Raw genomic sequence first — 16859 nt, 5'->3', positions numbered from 1 at the left:
GACCCTCCCAGTTGGTGACACTCTCCCCCTCTTCCCCGCTACACACACACACACACACACACACACACAGCCAAGGCAGCCTTCCCAAAGCACAAATTTGATTACATCTCCCCACTTCAAACCCATCAGAGGCTCCCTGGTAGAGTTCTAGCCCCACCCCCGACCCTGCTTGTCCATCCTCACCTCAGTACCAGGTCCCCAGTGACCTCAGGGGCCCCGTGACCTGCTGCTACTTCCCACTAGCCTCCAGGCTCATTTTAACTGTTTGTCAAGGAAGTCTTCCTTCCCTCCAACCTCCGCACTTTGGATTAGGTGCCCTGCTGTGTTAATAAAACATTTTAATCTAAGTCAACTTCTGACACTGCTAAACTCTCAAGAAGAAAGTACATTTTGCTTACTACTGTGGGTCCACCCCCTCTCCCCTAGACACTCAGAATTGCGTGTGTTGTGAATAAAAGAATGAAGGGGTGGGACTCAAAAGGACAGGCAGAGCTGCTCTCCTAAGGGTCACTTCCTGCTGACACCCTTCACTGCCTCTTCTGTGTCAGTTCTAGTAAAAACCAAGCTCCTCCAAAGCCCTCCACCCCTAGGCCCTCTCCAGTGTCCTTCAAAGCAGGGTCACCCACCACCCTGGACCACACAGGGCAGTCTCCCCGAGTCCCCACCCCACAAGCCTCCAGGCCTCTACCCGGGCTGCTCCTGCCACCTGAGTCACCCTCTTGATTCCTTCCCCTGGCTGACTCTTACTCTGTCCCCAGAACTGAATGTAGAGCCAATTTCTTCCAGGAAGTCCTCCCTGATGATGTCCTTTAGCTCTTGGCTGGGCTCCATCTACAGCAGCACTGCTTGGCGACCAACTGGTATTTGTCCACCTGCTCCTATGAGACCATGACCTCTTGGAGGCCACGTGGGAAAAAGGAGTGAGGTGACAAGAGGGGTGGGAAGAGCAAACAGGAAAGTCGCAGCTCAAGTCCCAAATTCAAGGATTCTGTCTCAGATAAAAAGAATAAACTGTTTCATACGTGTGTCATTTGGCTATGATTTTTGTGGCTCATGGAAAACAAGAGCTTGGTGTTCAAGCCTTAAATCCAAGTTACATGCAAAGAAATGTATATATTCATATCCAAAGGAAACCAGAGCTGCTCAACAACACTTTGCAGTTAAAATCCAAAGGAACTTTGATAAAGGCAATCTCCCTCTCTCTCTTTATTTTTATTTATTTATTTTTTTTGGTATCATATAGTTTTAGAAGTATTTGTATAACTAAGTGATGGCTACAGCCTATGATTCTGCACTGGAGTGTTTGGGGCTAAGGAAGCCCAGATTACATGCACTGTGTAAATGCAATCACACCAACACAATGACAGGCGCCCTAGTGGCTGAGCTGAAGTTCCAAAGCAGAGAACCTTATGTTGGAAGACAGCTCTCAGTAGAAAGTAAGAAATGCAATGTTCTGTACTCAATTTCATTAGCTTTATGAGCCATTAACAGATAGTATGTCTTGTCTAATGAAACCCCAAAATATATTGTCATCTTCGATTTTCTCCATCTGACTGTTTTATGCTAAATTTGGATATCAAACCCTCACTCCATACGGAAAGCTCAGGCCTTAGCTGCAGCACAGTTACATCCCGTGGAAGAAAGCCGATCAAGGGAGAACAGGAGAGTTTCCCTTCAGAAGCTGCTAAGTGTGGTTTTGCACCTGTATGTCATTTACAACCACGCCATCGTCAAAGGAGTAAGGCCTTACATCTGTGGGGCAAAAAGCACTGCGGTGGTTCCGAACCATGAAAGAACACTGAGCTTTGTGCAACAGTCCTGAGGCACTTAAAGCGTACTTTCTCTGAAAGGCTCCGAAACTGACTCACTTCACCATTTCAGGTACAACCGGAATTAGTAGAGAGAACATGCCCTTGAAGTCTGACAAGGCCCTGCTGGAATCCTGCTACAGCATTTACTAGCTGCTAAATGAACCAATTCCTTAAACCTCTGAGGAGGCTTCCCAATCTTCAAAACGGGGCTGCCACCGCCCACTTGGGAGGCATGGATGTGAATGCAACACGCAAGTAGGGCGGCCGACTGCTACGTGACACGGGACCTGGCTAGTTTCCCTCCGCTGCCCTTCTCCCCCTTTAAACTTGCACTGTTCCCCCTGGTAAGGGTGAAGCCCCAGGAACAGACTGCCCGATTCTTCTGTATATCCCCGGATACATACCTTACCCTTAGGAGGTCAGAAAAACAACTGCCTCCTCCCCAGTCACTATCAATATTCTTAAGAGTCTGGGTTTTTTTAACTCTATGTTTCAGGGAGACTATTCAAGAATTGTTCAACCACCGTTCTCCAGGTTGGCTCCTCTCCCAACGCCCATCCCTTCTTACCTCAAATCTTCTGTCTGATTGCCTTTTGTTCGTGGGAAAGAGAGTCCGCTAGGGTGCGGACTCCCTAGGCCTCCCTCCCTTCATCACAGGAGAGTGTGACTACATTCTCCCAACTCCCCACTCCGACTCCAGCTTCTGAGGAGTTTCCCCTTCTGGACCCTGCAGCCTCTGGATCGTCCCAAGACGCGCACACGTGGCCAAAACCCTCTCTTCAGATTTCTTCCTGTGTGGCCCTGCCCACCCCCCAGAACCTTAAGGATAAATGCCATTGCTCTGAAAATCACAAACGCCGCTGACTGACACACCAAAGCTGCATGGTCCGGGCTTTCCTCCAAACCAGGCACAGCCCTGCCCCCCCTCAGACACAGTCTGCACCTCTTGAGATGAGCTGATCCACTTGCACGGCTGTGAACACCAGCTAAGAATGACGAATCCCAATGTGTATCTCTAGTCCGGCTCCTTCACCTGAGCCCCAGGCTCATAGACACGAGTGCCTCTTGGAAGTCCTAACTTGGATGACAAATGGCATCTTAAAAATGCCATATGTCAAAAAAAAAAGGCCTTATGTCCACCATTTACTCTAGACTTCGATTCCTGGCAGGTACCTCCCAGGCTCCCCATTTTAGTAACAGCCCTAGCACCCACCTAGGTGTTTGAGGTCACATTCAATTTCCACTGTTCCCTCCACCTGGCCCTGCCCTGGAATCAGTCTTGTTATTTCTGTCACTAAGCCAGTCTCAAGTCTGGTTCTGCAGGGAGCACGATGGAAACCCACAAGCTCACAGCAAGGTGCACTGAGTCACAGTCCTCCGAAGGGAGTTCCCTGGAGGGGGAGGCATCTCCTGCTGCCAGTCACCTCAGAAGGCACTGGATTCTCACAAAGAAGGACCAGAAGAAGGGACTCAAGGATCTCCCGTGATCTGAGGTTTGAAGGGCCCGAGGTCTGGGGGAGCTCCTAGTTAGCTGACACTCCTGTCAGTGAGCAGATGAGGATGGTAGGAACCCAGGCAAGTCTGTTCTCGCTCCGACCCCTTTTCTCTCGGGAGCCACGGGAAAGGCCAGTTTCCAGGGCACAGACCGGCCATCACAGATCCCAGCCTGCATTTGCCAACCCAGACAGCCTAGACTCCTACTTGCGACTCTTACTTCTGTTCTGTTCCCCCCCAGAATGTGATGGACTCTTTCAGAAAGTCTGGACTGTCTCAAGCGAGACCAAGTCAATGAAGGATGAAGTGTCCACATTTGGACCAGAGCATGAAAGGAGAAACAAGGCCTCATGTCCAGCATGACGGTGGTGGCCAAGCCCTTTCCCTGGGTGAGATGAACCAGGGTCGGGGTGAGAATGCAAGGTCCCTTCACGGCTGACAGGGGTGTTGGAGACTCACTACCGCAAAATAACGACACGGCCGTCAGTGGTGGACATCAGCTGCAACAGACACAGAGTCAGCTATTTACTGCCAAAAAGGGGTAAAAGTAAAGGCCGGTGCAGGGAGGCCTGCACGGCTGCTGAGGCAAACCACAGACCCGGCTCTGAATGCCCACTGGCTGAAGCAGAGAGGAAGCTACGGTCCCCTTTAGCGGTCCCTGTGTCCACCAGATCCAAGTGAACCAGTTACTTAGGACAAGGCAATGTTTTCCTGATACTTAGAAAAACCAGCCTCATAAAGGGAACAAAAGAGTGGCATGGTTTTAGGCCCGCTCCTGCCCCTCTATGAATGCAAAGTAAAGTAAATGGCACTGGGAAGGTGAATGCAAAAAAAAAAAACCAAAAAACAAAAAACCGGTGACTGCTTCCTCCAACAGCGTCCCCTGCAGCTGCTCACCCCCGAGCCGGCCACTTCCTCACCAGTGACCGCCGGCCAGGAAGCGCCGTCACGCACGTCACACAGCGACAGCCAGGAACCATGTGCCGAGCACGTTTGTGTAAAAGCCAGAATCAAGCAAGGTGCTGCAGAATTTGACTTTCCAAGTTTAAATACTCCATGAAAAAAATCCCTCAGCAGCCGCCTAAATCAATTCGCATCTCACTTCTTCAAAACAAATAAACAAAATTAGTAAGAGAGCATTTGTTACCAAATATAAGGACGAACTAACAGGTTCCTCAAAGCAAGGACTTTAACAGATATCAAACTCCAGTGGGTGATGTGCTAACATAGCAAAAATTCCAAAAAAGTAGAAAATAAGATGACTAGGATAATATACGAATCATGGCAACTGTTAAGTTTTTGCTTTTTATAGTGATGGAGACGGCACAGAGGGCGATCTGGCTATTCCAATGCAGGGTGTGCACAGCCCAGATTTTCAGACCCAACAACATGCTCACGGGGTGGTATAAGGGAAAAAGGAAAATAGAAAAAGGAATAGAGGAACAGCCAAAATTAGAAACACACGAGAACAAAAATGACTTTGACAGCATTTACAAGAAATTACGTCAGTGTGATGAGGACAGGGATGCAGGGACGGTGAGACCCACCCTCACCTCCTGATCCAGGGAAGGCAGGGGCCTGAGGGGAGCGATGCTGCCGGGGGACCCCAACGTGGTCAGCGCCCCAAACCAAAACTTCACCTAGATGCGTGTAGACAGCTTTTGAGCTACAAAATGTGGTCGCATTTCAAGCTGGACAACTTTACTCACTCCCACCAAGAGGAACAGGGGAGAATTAGGTTCTGCTCCTGAACCAAAGCATTGTTTAAAAAATTAATGACTGTGTAAAAGCAACAATGGAGTAAAAGTCACTGGAGGAGAACGTGCTTGACCCGAGCTCACTGGCCACGTTATCTCACTGACGTTCAGATGCTGGCTGAGCCCTTATGGTACCAGAACAGACAGACCCACCAGGAGGGAGGTTTAATGCGCTGCTGTATTTTGATGCCGGCAGCCATGCCTGGTACACGAGGTTCTGGGTAAACAATGGTGACAGTGTCAACCACTATGGGCTAAGCACACATCCAGCTACTCCGCCAAATCCCAAGGGCAGACTTCAAAAGGCAAAAACAAGCTGGCATTCTCTGTTGGCTCTGCAGAATCAGAGCCAAGCAGTTGCTGAGCAAAAATGTCACCAGTGCCTCCTATGACAAAATAGGAGGCACTGGCGTGGGGCTGGGGCAGGGCTCCAGGCTTCCACTGATCACCCACCAGTCTGTCCAGGGGGTGAAGGAGGTCCCTGCTTTCATTGCACCGATGCACCTACCTTGAATGACGCCTTAGGACTCAACAGGAGGTGACAGGTGAGGTGAACGGAGCCAGCCTTGGTGTAGCACGGTTCTGGCAGCTATGCCCTCAGCAGTGCCCAGTTTCCTAAACCTGACACCTCATCTCCAAGGAGCAGAAGTGTAGTGTGGGCATGTAGATCACAGGGCCCTGTGAGGACAAGTACAGATCATGGCCACGACATGCCTCTCCCCTTCCTTAAGCCATAGAGGAATGTCCGGGGAGGAAGTGAAAATTATTCCAGAGCCCGCCAGGCACCACACGCAGGTGGGACACGGATCCCCTGTGTCTGTCATTCACAGGACTGGTGTGGATTTTCTTTTTATCAATTCTCTGGCATCTTCTCCTCCATCTTACCAACAACAAGAAAGTAGAATCTGACCTTAGAATCACAGAGAATCACAGAGCCCCTCCTGCACAGCGGGCCCGGCAGCACGTGCCATGTCCTCCGACCGTCACCTGTGGGACCGCCATGAGCGCTCTCCAGACTCAAGGCCCGAGGCCGTAGGCCGGGGGGACACAGCTCACCTCACTCTCCCCAGTAAAGGGGGACCACCTCTCGGCAAAGACGTCTCACCCTCTTCTGCCCGAGGGACAGCTTGAAAGATACACAGGGAAACATAGTAGAGGGTGAGGGGTTAGGCAGCCCAGAAGAGATCGTCTGCACTTCCAAGGCAGAGTGGGGCCTTTGACCTAATCACAGGGACAAAGTGAGGACGAATTTTTCCCTGCTGTGTCCCATACACCGTGACACGCCTTTCCCTGCGTAAGGAGCTAATTCGGAAGCCCCTGGCAGTGTTTCTGATGTCCTAACTTGGCATGGTGGCTGTCAGGCAGGGGAGAGGGCCTGAGCCGTGCTGGTGCTGGGCCTGGGAGGCAGGAGACATCGGCTCCACCCTGAGCTCAACCAGCACCTCGTTCTGCGTCTCGGGATTCAGAGTCTCATTTATAAGCAAAGGGATGAAACTGTCCCAGGACAGGCTGTCCAACAGGAATGAAATGAGAGTCATGTAAATAACGTTTCCCAGTTGCCACGTTTAAAATGTACCAAAAAAAAACCAAGTAACTGATTTTAAGAACAGACCTTACTTATTCTACTGTATGTAAAATACTATCATTTTGACGTGTAATCAATATAGAAAGTAACAAGATAGTTTATATTCTTTTTACTAGACAAGTTTCAGCGTCTGATGTGCATTTGACCTACAGCACATCTCAGCTCAGACCGGCCTCCTCCCCAGCACTACTAACAACAGTAGCTGTGGCTACTCTATTGGACAGCAACTCCAGGGGTCCCCCCAAGTGTCCTGGCTGAAAAGGGGGAGTAAGTGTCCACACTAACCCTAAAAGGATCTCTCTGAAACAAAGGCGGATTTAGTTTTAAACGTCTGAAAACCGGCGGGCTACACCTCCTTCCCGCCTTGGCTACAAGAAAGCCCTCCTCCTTGATGATCCCATTCTGGATGTAGGGAAGCAATCTGTCACACAGCCAGGGTGGCCCGGCCTTCAGGTTGACTTGCCTGCTGTCTGTGTCCAGTCCCACGAAGTCCTCCTTCTCAAATAGGATGTAGAGGAGGGGGGTCTTCTCCCCAGAATTTTCGGGGTCCCCATCCAGCCACTTGGACTTGGGCAAGATGAAGAGTGACTCAGTGAAGTCGTCGATCCTCTTCTCCACCACCCTGCAGTCCTCGTAGATTGAAGGCCACGTCGGTGTGCGGCTGCTCGGCCACCTCCCCATACAGCACAAAGACAAAGAGCTGAGAGTCGTAGAGTGTGGTGCCATACAGCTCCTCTGTGCGTGGAGCTTCTAGAAGGTCTTGGCCAAGAGGCAGTCAGTAATGGTGACAAGGCCCATGACATTGCGGTGGGTCTGGAAGTCACTCCATCCATTCTCGGGTGCATAGAGATACCTATAGTAGATACAGAGTGCCCACTGGGAGCCGCACGGTCTGATCTGGCTCACCAAGGAGATTCCATTATAGATGCAAAAGAAATTCTCTAAGATGACCCCCACGGGTTGGACCACAATCGGGAGAGTCTGGTGGTCCTCAGCGCACTGCACGTAGTCAGGGGCGTTCATGTTGCAGGCCCTGCCGAGAAGGGAGGGTAAATCGATGTACACACTGTGCTGTGGGCTGCGGGCCTCACTGGGATGAGGCGACCTGGTGTGCACCAGCCAGAAGGCAAGGGAAGTCCAAGCAAATAGGGGATAATTTTGTCCTCAGCGTCTGCACATGGCTACTGAAGCTCAGATCACATTACCCAGCTTTTGGTCTAGGCTTCCATCCCCTGCAGAAAAGGATCATTTCTTGTTTTCTGTTTCCAAGCACCTAGGCAGGCCCTGATGCAAAGTCGGTGCTCAAAACTGCTGAATAAATGAATGAATAAAGGAACTGCTTCCCCACCCCTCAGCAGGATATAATGCAAAGAACCATAGTAGGATCAAAATATCTGGATTTCAACGCCAATTTATTTGAACTCCTAAGGTGCAGAATAATGGGTAAGAAAACTTGCTTTGGGGAGGAGGGTAGAGTTCAGTGGTAGAGCACGTGCTTAGCATGTTCAAGGACCTAGGCTCAATCCTCAGTACCTCATTTTAGAAAAATGAAACAAATAAATAGACTTAATTAACCCCCTCAAAAAATATTTCCTCCATTCAAAATTCAAAAAACCCCACCTTGCAATTGACACAACATTGTAAACTTGACTATACTTCAATTAAAAAAAAACTACTTGCCTTACAAGAATATATCTGGATTATGGAAGTTTGCAAATGTAAAATGCCTAGGGTACCACCTGCATAAGAAGAAGGAACTGTACAAATGTACTATCCCTCATTTATGAGCTATTTTTCCTTTGGGGAGATTATAACCTCTCAGAGATATTTTTCTCATATTAAAAAAAAAAAGAAAAAGAAAACATTACCTGATTCTCCATACTGCTGAAGAATCAGATAACCCTATGAAAGCATCTGACCCACAGAGTTTATTCAATAAATGTTTGTTGAATGAATGAATAAACAAGCAAAGTGAATGCTGCTCCCTGCCACAGACCATCATAATGGTACTGCTTGGAAATGCCAAGCCCACGTTCCACCCAAATCTTCACTAACCACGTGGGTGACCTGGGCAGACCTGTGTGCTTCTCTCAACACCAGTTTATTCATAAATAGAAATGAGGGCAATAACACAAACCTAAAAGGGTTAGTGAGTCACGAATGAATAGTACCCCAACTTTGCAAGATGGAACTATTAAAGAAAATTGGGCAAAGAGTCCATAGGCCCTCTCCATATTATCTCTTACAACTACATGGGAATCTACATTACATCTAAAAATAAAAAGTCTATTATTTTAAAGAGGCTATTGAGTTTAAATCAGCTCACCGTCTCAAATAAGGAACACACAGTACAAATAAGACAATGCGCAGCCCATGAGATGCACTCAGTAAATATTCCCACTGAACCCACTGGTCCCTCCAAATTCAGAGCATGAGGATGTGTCCTCGTGGCCAGAGGCCACTGCACCTGAAGCTAAAAAAGCTAATGGTCCCCACTTTCAAAAGCCCCTGCCACCAACCGAGGTCTAATTTTGTATTTGTAATTTTTTTTCTTTTTATAAAATAGAAATCCCCAATTGCATAGCCTTCAGGTCACCAAAACCTGACCACAGAGATCATGGTGGCAACCCTCCTTGGTGAAACAATAAAATGAAAAGCCATTTCCACAAGACCTCTGTGTAAATCTACTAGGGAACTTCATCCTGGACTGAGAGGAAGAGGACTGGGGAGGAGGGGGCAATCTGAGGCACACAGACCCATGGGCCACCTGTCCCACGATGGACATTACACTCAACCCTCACCCTCCAGGAACTTCAAAATACACACAGACAGAGTGATGTGGACAATATATATGTATTTTTAAAGAAATTCCGACTCTCTAGCAGGTCTTGTATCTACCGAGACACAAATGGCTTATGTGTATAATGTTTCACAAAAGCCTTAAAACATTACCACCCCAACTTGACACATTAAGAAACTAGGGATAGAGGTTTATCACATTGTGCAAGATTAGAGAGTTGCCACATCAGACACTGTATTTAAACCCAAGCCTTTGCTCCAGTGCTCACACAAGAAAGTGTGACATACTGCCCCTTTCCTGCCCTCTCCCTGCAATAAATCTCTGAAGAGTCTTTTCTGTGCCACGTGGAATCACAATCACATCAATTTACCACAAAGAGCTATGTGACTCCTTGGAGGACGTGTCAAAATCTAAAGGGTTGTGATGGGAGGAGAGATTTGAATTTTCTGTTTCTCAAAGGAAACATGGCTTTAAAAGAAACTGAAAAGCACTTATCTAGTCTAAGCCCTCATTGTGCAGAGAAGGAAATGGAGGCTCAGAAGAGATGAGGAAAGGGACTTATTAACAAATATTGTCTCAGTGCAGCACCAAGCCAGCCCTGGGCCCTTCTGGGGGAGTACCTGGAAGGCCCAGGAAAATGATTGTTAGAAAAAGGAAAGAGAAGAAGCATACAAGGCCCTGTCTCTACACCACCATACCATGAAGTTCCACCAAATTATCCAGTATTGGGTGCAGCCAAAATTTAGGTGGGCTAAAGAGGTTATAGAAACCTGGAAGTCTCAACCATAGTGGAAATTCCAACATTTACTGTTTTTTTCCAAGTTCAAGCATCAGTTCAGTGGGCGCTCCATACGAGGGACTACACGAGGCCTGGAGTTCTCCCAAATACAGATCTCTATTATCACGTGTGCAAACCACACACAGGCCCACCAGAAGAAAAACGCCCACACATAAGATGGAACTACTGAAACAGAAAAGAGCCAACCAGCATATATTGCTAGCAAAAACGGTGCTGCTAGAAATAGACTCATGGACATAGAAAGCAAACTGTTGTTAGCAGGCAGGAAAGGGAGGATTAACAGATACACATTAATAAATATAAAATAAATGACAAGGACCTACTATATAGCACAGGGTACTATTTTCAATTTCTTGTAATGAGTTGTACTAAAAACAATCTGAAAAACATTCATATACATATGCATAAGCTTATAACTGAATCTCTGCTGTACATCTGAAGCTAACATGGTAAATTTACAACACTTCAATAAAAAATAATTTTATATAATAAGTAAAAATAAAAGCAACGCCATAAAAAAAAAAGTAAAAGAACACGGTAATCCCCTTAGCTGTAGGTGGTGGAGAACTCTGCAAGCACGAAGTCCACTCGAATACTCCAGCACTGGCGGTCACTCATTCTAACCATCAGAGAATCACTTGGCTTCTACGAGGTTACTTTTCTCTTCAGTGAAAGGCTACAGTTGCATCTAATGATGTATTGAATCTCATCATTCACAAACCCAAGAATTAATGAGGATTTCCCATAGGCCTGGCTCTGGACAGATGAAAAGATAGGGTCCCAGATATATTCATGTGTAGAAGAAGTTTATGCCATAAAGACATTAATTCTTCCTGCTTTGATAGACAGATTCATTGCAATTCTGATTAGAATTCCTACCAGATATTTCATGGAATGTAACAAGTTAATTTATGGTCAGGAACAGCCAAGAAACTTCTTTAGAACCACCACTGGGAAGGGGTGGATAGGTCATGCATTTCAACTGGTCTTTCTGATGTGATGAAAACGTTCTGGAATAATAATGGTTGCACAAATGTGAATATGCTAAAAGCTGCTGAATTGTAACATTCAAGTGGGTGGACTTCATGGTGTGTGAACAATATCACAATAAAGCTGTTATATGAAAAAATCCTTCTTGCCAATTATTTTTCCCTCTATACTACTAGTCTGTCCCACAATTTAAGTAAAACAAACAAACAAAAAAAACAAAACAAACCAGATTTTGCCAGGAGCTCTTTAGGAGTGCAATGTCCCTGGGTCTCCAACGCCTCAGGTTGTGCTGTTCCTGTTAACACACAATAGCTGGGCTGGACTAGTTAGGGACTATAAGTATCTTTTTAAGATCGACGGTCTCACGTTTCACCCTGGGAGAGTGAATGATGGAGGATGAGACAGCCTCATGCCTTCAGCTCATTTTTAACTGAACCAAGCCCTGCTTTCACCACTGTAATCCCTCTCAGTATAAAAACATGTGACATCAACAAGCACCGCCATCATAACACCTGAAAGTGTTCAAGGTACTTACCTGGGGCAGAAATCCTGATCAAGGAGACAGAAGCTCCCTCAGCACTGCCGCTCCCTTTTCCCGACTCCACCAGGAGAAGCTGGGAGTTACAGCCGCGGGCTCTCAGCCTGGGGAGCAGCGCCCACGCCGCTAATCTGGACCTCAGGGATCGGAAAAGGGAGAGGAAGGCAGCCCCGGGGTCGCGGGGCAGGGAGAGCGGGGTGGGGGACGCGGGCTGCAGCCCCGCTCGGAGGCCAGCCCCAGCCCCAGCCCAAGCCGCCCGCCCCGTCCGGGTGTGCAGACCCCGCCCGCCCGGGACACAGCCCGCCCAGTGGTGGGGACGGGTCGGCGGCCTAGGAGAGGAAGCCCGGGAGGGGAGGACTCGCGGGCGGGAGAGGGGAAGCGGACGCCAGCCGCGGACTGAGGGGAGCCCGGCTGGGCCAAGAGGCGGCAGGGGCACACCTGGCCCTGGACAGCTGTGGCCGGGGCGCCGGGGCAGGTGGCGCGGGCAGAGGGGTCTGGCCCGAGCAATCCAGCTGAACACACGCTGACTGGCGCCCTGGGGGGCTGTGACACGCCGACCGCCCTCCCGCAGCCGCCTCACCCCTTTCCCGATATCCCCTCACCTTGCACTTCCACAGCCAGAGGCCCCGGCCCCAGGCAGTAGCCAAAGGCCTACAGGGCGACAGAGCTGAGAAGCCATTGGGGCCGATCCCCGGCTCGGAGCTGGAGCTTCCAACCCGCGGTCCAGCTGGCAGCAACTGCGCATGCGCAGGAGGGCCAGCGATCCGCTCTGGGTCCTGAGAGAGAAGGGGAACCGAGGGAGGGAGAAGAGGGAAGGAGGAGGGGAGGCGGGGAAAAGTGGAGGGAGACACATGGACAGGAGGAGCAGAGGGAAGGCAGTTATCTGGAATTGGGAGGGGAGTAACAGAGATGGGGAGAAAGCGTTTTACCTCTTGTGGCACCCCGAAGGAGGCAGCAGCCCTGCCTATACACCCTTCTCTTACCCGTCATTGCCCACAGCTCATATTTTACGTCCCTGGCCCAGCCCTCCAGCTAAGGTCTCTGCAGAAACCCTACGGGTATCATACCCGTTGCCCCCGCAAGGAGCTAGGTTTACTGTTGCTCAGGGAACCAAGCACCCGCAGGTGTTGTTTCTCAGAACTACCTTGGGAAGAGTACATATTCCCCTTTTACACGCTGGGAAACAGGCAGGCACGATCTCTGCCTTAGCTCCACTGTCCCAAATGTTGGGCTGGCAGGGAGCGGGAGGTAAAATGTCAGAGCCCCAGAAGGAGCAGACTGCCTGAGTGTTGGTGTAGAGTCCCCATCCCTCCTGGGTAAACCACACCCCAACCTCGGGGAATAATCAAGGGCTCACCGTAGGCCCCTGTGTGTGGGAGAGCTGCCCTCAGTCCCAGTGTCCAACTTGCTAGGTAGGTAGAAGTGTTATTGAGTCCAAATTCATTCTCCTCAGTGCAGGACAGGCCAGTAAGTTGGGAGACCAAGTGTTGGGGCATGGAATAGCAAGTTTCTGTAGACCTAGATGGCAAACTAATGTCCTGGAAAACCATCTCCCCAAGTCAGAATTCAGGCTGCTTTCCTATGTGCTTGGTTTTTGCAAACTTCTTGGTGTAGGAATTCCTTCTTGTTAGAATCCTTTGTTCTTGCAGCTGTCTCCCTGGGTCAGATCCCTGTAAACCTCCAACAAAACAAACGTTATTTTCTATTCTGCAACGTGTTATCTTTATATGATTGGAAAAGTGTTAAATACCCTTAAAGGTCAGAGCCTTCAGAATAGGCTCTCCTGTATATTTTGGGCTCTAGGCAACATTGTTTTACAAGCAAGAAGAAGCCTAGGAGACAGAGCACAGGGTTAAAGTCAAAGGAACAGATCTAATATGGAGTCAGATTTCTTCTTTTCTATTACTGTGGCAGAAGCCACTTGAGGATTTAAATCCCTTAAAGTTAAAAATAAGTAAAACTTTAAAGGAATTTACATACATTGGTGGGAACTTGCATAGCATATCTGGAAAAGCACACAAAGGATTGTAAACATTGGCATCTCCAGGGAGGCGTGTAAGAACAGAGGATGAGGGAAAACTTCTTTCACTTGAGTATTTTTTGCTCTGTTTGAATTTTTTTAACCATATGCATATATTTCTTTTTCAGTTAAAATAAATGTGTAATGGAGCAAAGGAGTAACTAGTTCAGCAAATACAGCAGCCATAGACTCACTGAGTCATCATTTTCGATTTAAGCCAGGAAGCATCGATTGTCTCTCTCCTATGTGCCCAGTGCTGTTTTAAAACTTTTTTATATATTTTTTTTATAAAATAATAACATGCTATCCCTCACCCCTGCTCAGGGCTGGTGGGAAACCAACTGAGTTTTTATTGAGTTGTTTTCCAAGGAGTAGAGATGAGTTATAAACAGAACACAACTTCAGGGCAAAACAGGCGGACTGGTTTTCCAGCAGGCCAGATAGCGATGACGGGTTTTCAATAGAGGCACACAGAGGCTGAGAGAGAAAGCCTCCAGGACCCTACAGAAAGCTGCCCACAGTGCCTTCTCCATGGCACTACTGAAATAGGAAAGAACAAATCTGACTCCATATTAGATCTGTTCCTTTGACTTTAAACCTGTGCCCTGTTTCCTAGGCTTAGTCTTGCTGTTTCTGCACCTTTTGTGAAACAATGTTGCCTAGATCCTGTAATATACAGGAGACCCTATTCTCAAGGCTCTGACTTTGAAGGATATTATCACTTTTCCATTCGTATAAAGATAACAAGATACAGAATAGAAAATAACATTTGCTTGTTGGAGGTTTACACAGATCTGACCCAGGTGAAGAGCTGCAAGAACAAAGGATTCTAAAAACAAAGAATTCATACACCAAGTTTGCATCAACCAAGCATTCCCGCTTCCCCTTTTTAATATAAGAAGAGCCTGAATTCTGACTTGGGATGATGGTTCTCCAGGACATTGGTCTACCATCTTCTCCACTGGCTTTACAAATTAAAGCCGCTATTTCTTGCCCCAAATCCTTGTCTCCTGATGTGTTGGCCTATAATGCACGAGTAGAACAAGCGTGGACTCGGAAACACAAACATACATTGAAAGTACGCATTTGGTATATTAAATGACCTGCTTCCACTCGTATTCCTGAGGTTTTCTTCTCTTGACCACTCCTACTTTATTTATGAAAAACCTGTCATGTGGACACATTTCCTTCTCTAGCCACTACACTTCCATGTAAAAACTGATGCCAAGAAGGCAATGGAAGTTGCTAGAATGTATTACCTGGCCAAAAAAGAGCAGAAGTGGGTTCTGGCTGATGTTCAGGAGCAGGCCGGGGCACCTGACAAGATGTCATAAGTACGGATAGACAGCTGGGCACCAAAGGAGAAGCTTCTAAACTTCCATGAGGGACTTGGATAGGAAGGAACAGTCCCAGACTATAGCTCTGATCCCACCACGAGCTTCCTGGGCAAGGCTGGGCAAGTCATTTAAATTCTCTAGACCCGTGCTGTCCAACACGGGAGCCACCAGCCACATGCAGGATTATGATGTTATTCTGTAGCCAGACAGAATTATAAATAAACACTTTATTGCAAAGGGTCAGCAGGTATAATATTTAAAAACATTATTGGTTATCTTGCCTTAACAAGTTATTTTTGTATGTCTAGCTTTCTGTGGGTTGTAATGCCTGCGACTAATGTTTCCCTTACAGTGAGGTATTTTGAAATTATAAGTTACTGGACACAGTACACTCATATCACAGTTGAAAAAAACTGATTAAATAAGCAAGGTGATCTGACTTAGTAGTTATGAGCAGGGGCTCTGGGGCCAGCCTGCATAAGTATTAATTCTCACTCTCCCTCCAGGGAGTTCTGTGTGAATCTTGGACAAATTATTGTTGCTGTTGTTGTTGTTGTTGTTGTCGTTGTCATTGTTATTATTTGTGCCTCTTTTTCCTTACCTTTTAAATAGCGAGGAAAATGTAGACTCTATCCCCTACAGTGTTGGCAGGATTAAATGAGTAAACGTCTGTGCTGCCCACTTCCCTGGGTTTCAGCATTCTCCATGCAATCAGTGCAAAACACAGTGGCATTCTCCACTGTCTTCGTCAGTCTGGGATTCTGTAACAAATTACCGTGTGTCGGGTGGCTTAAACAACCAGCATATTCCTTATGGTTTGGAGGCTGAGGCTTTCAAGGTCAATGTATCTGGGAGAGGATTGCCAGCTCGAAGATGGCTGTCTTCCCACTATCTTCATGGCCCAGAGAGGAGAGAGAAGCAAGCACTTTGGGGCCCTGTATAAGAACACTAATACCATTCATGAGGGCTCTACTCTCATGACCTCATTTTATCCTACTAATCACCTCCCAAAGGCCCCGCATCACTATATCATCACCCTGGGAGATGAGGTTTCGACATATGGATTTTGAGGGGATGCATTCAGTCCACACATCGGCTAACTCTCCCAAACATGCAGTCATCAAACCTGTAGCTAATTTCAAAATAATGTTTATATCTCTCTGCCCATTTCCATTCCTACATCTACTAACACTGAAGCCCTGCTACATTTTATTTCTTATTTTCCTTGTGAGGTTTAATTGATTCCTCTAACTCCAAGGATTCGCTCACTCCAGTCTGCTTGACAGCCCTGCCAGGTAGGTCTTCCTTAAAACACCTTCCCACTTCACCTGGTTGTTTTTAGGTGTAAATGTCAGAATTCTCTCCACACCCCATCCTAGACTTTAATCCCTTACACTACCACTCACTATGTTATTTTCCTATTACCACTGTAACAAATTCCCATAAGCTTAATAGCTTAAACCAGCACAGAATTATTAGCTTATGGCTGTGGATGTCAGAGATCCAACACAGTTCTCATTGGGATAAATTCAAGATACCAGCAGGGTTCCTTCCTTCTAGAGGGTCTAGAAGAGAATGTTTCCTTTTTTTTTTCCAGTTTACAGAGGTCACCCACCTTCCTTAGCTTGTGCCCCTCAACTTCCTCCATTTTCATGGTCAGCAGCCTTTCTGAACATTGCTCCATCGCTACACCTCCCTCTGATTTTAAACTCAGCTGGGAAATATCCT

At 47.5% G+C, this 16859-nt stretch overlaps 1 protein-coding gene across 1 annotated transcript in view; it reads right to left on the bottom strand.

Annotated features, from left to right (window-relative positions):
• Nucleotides 1-13376, bottom strand: part of LOC140686239 (uncharacterized) — a 30735-nt gene extending 17359 nt beyond the window's left edge. The window contains exons 1-3 of the mRNA XM_072939958.1: nucleotides 13132-13376; nucleotides 12377-12657; nucleotides 11772-11850 (exon numbers count right to left, since the gene is read on the bottom strand). Coding sequence (XP_072796059.1) covers nucleotides 11772-11850; nucleotides 12377-12657; nucleotides 13132-13324 — 553 coding nt within the window. The 5' untranslated portion in view covers nucleotides 13325-13376. The remainder of the gene's footprint in view (nucleotides 1-11771; nucleotides 11851-12376; nucleotides 12658-13131) is intronic.
• Nucleotides 13377-16859: the final 3483 nt, after the last annotated feature.

The sequence above is a fragment of the Vicugna pacos genome, chromosome 16 (genome assembly GCF_048564905.1).
Source record: "Vicugna pacos chromosome 16, VicPac4, whole genome shotgun sequence".
Taxonomy (NCBI): domain Eukaryota; kingdom Metazoa; phylum Chordata; class Mammalia; order Artiodactyla; family Camelidae; genus Vicugna; species Vicugna pacos.
Note: the sequence above shows the minus strand (reverse complement) of the source record. Positions and strands in the feature narration are given on the sequence as shown.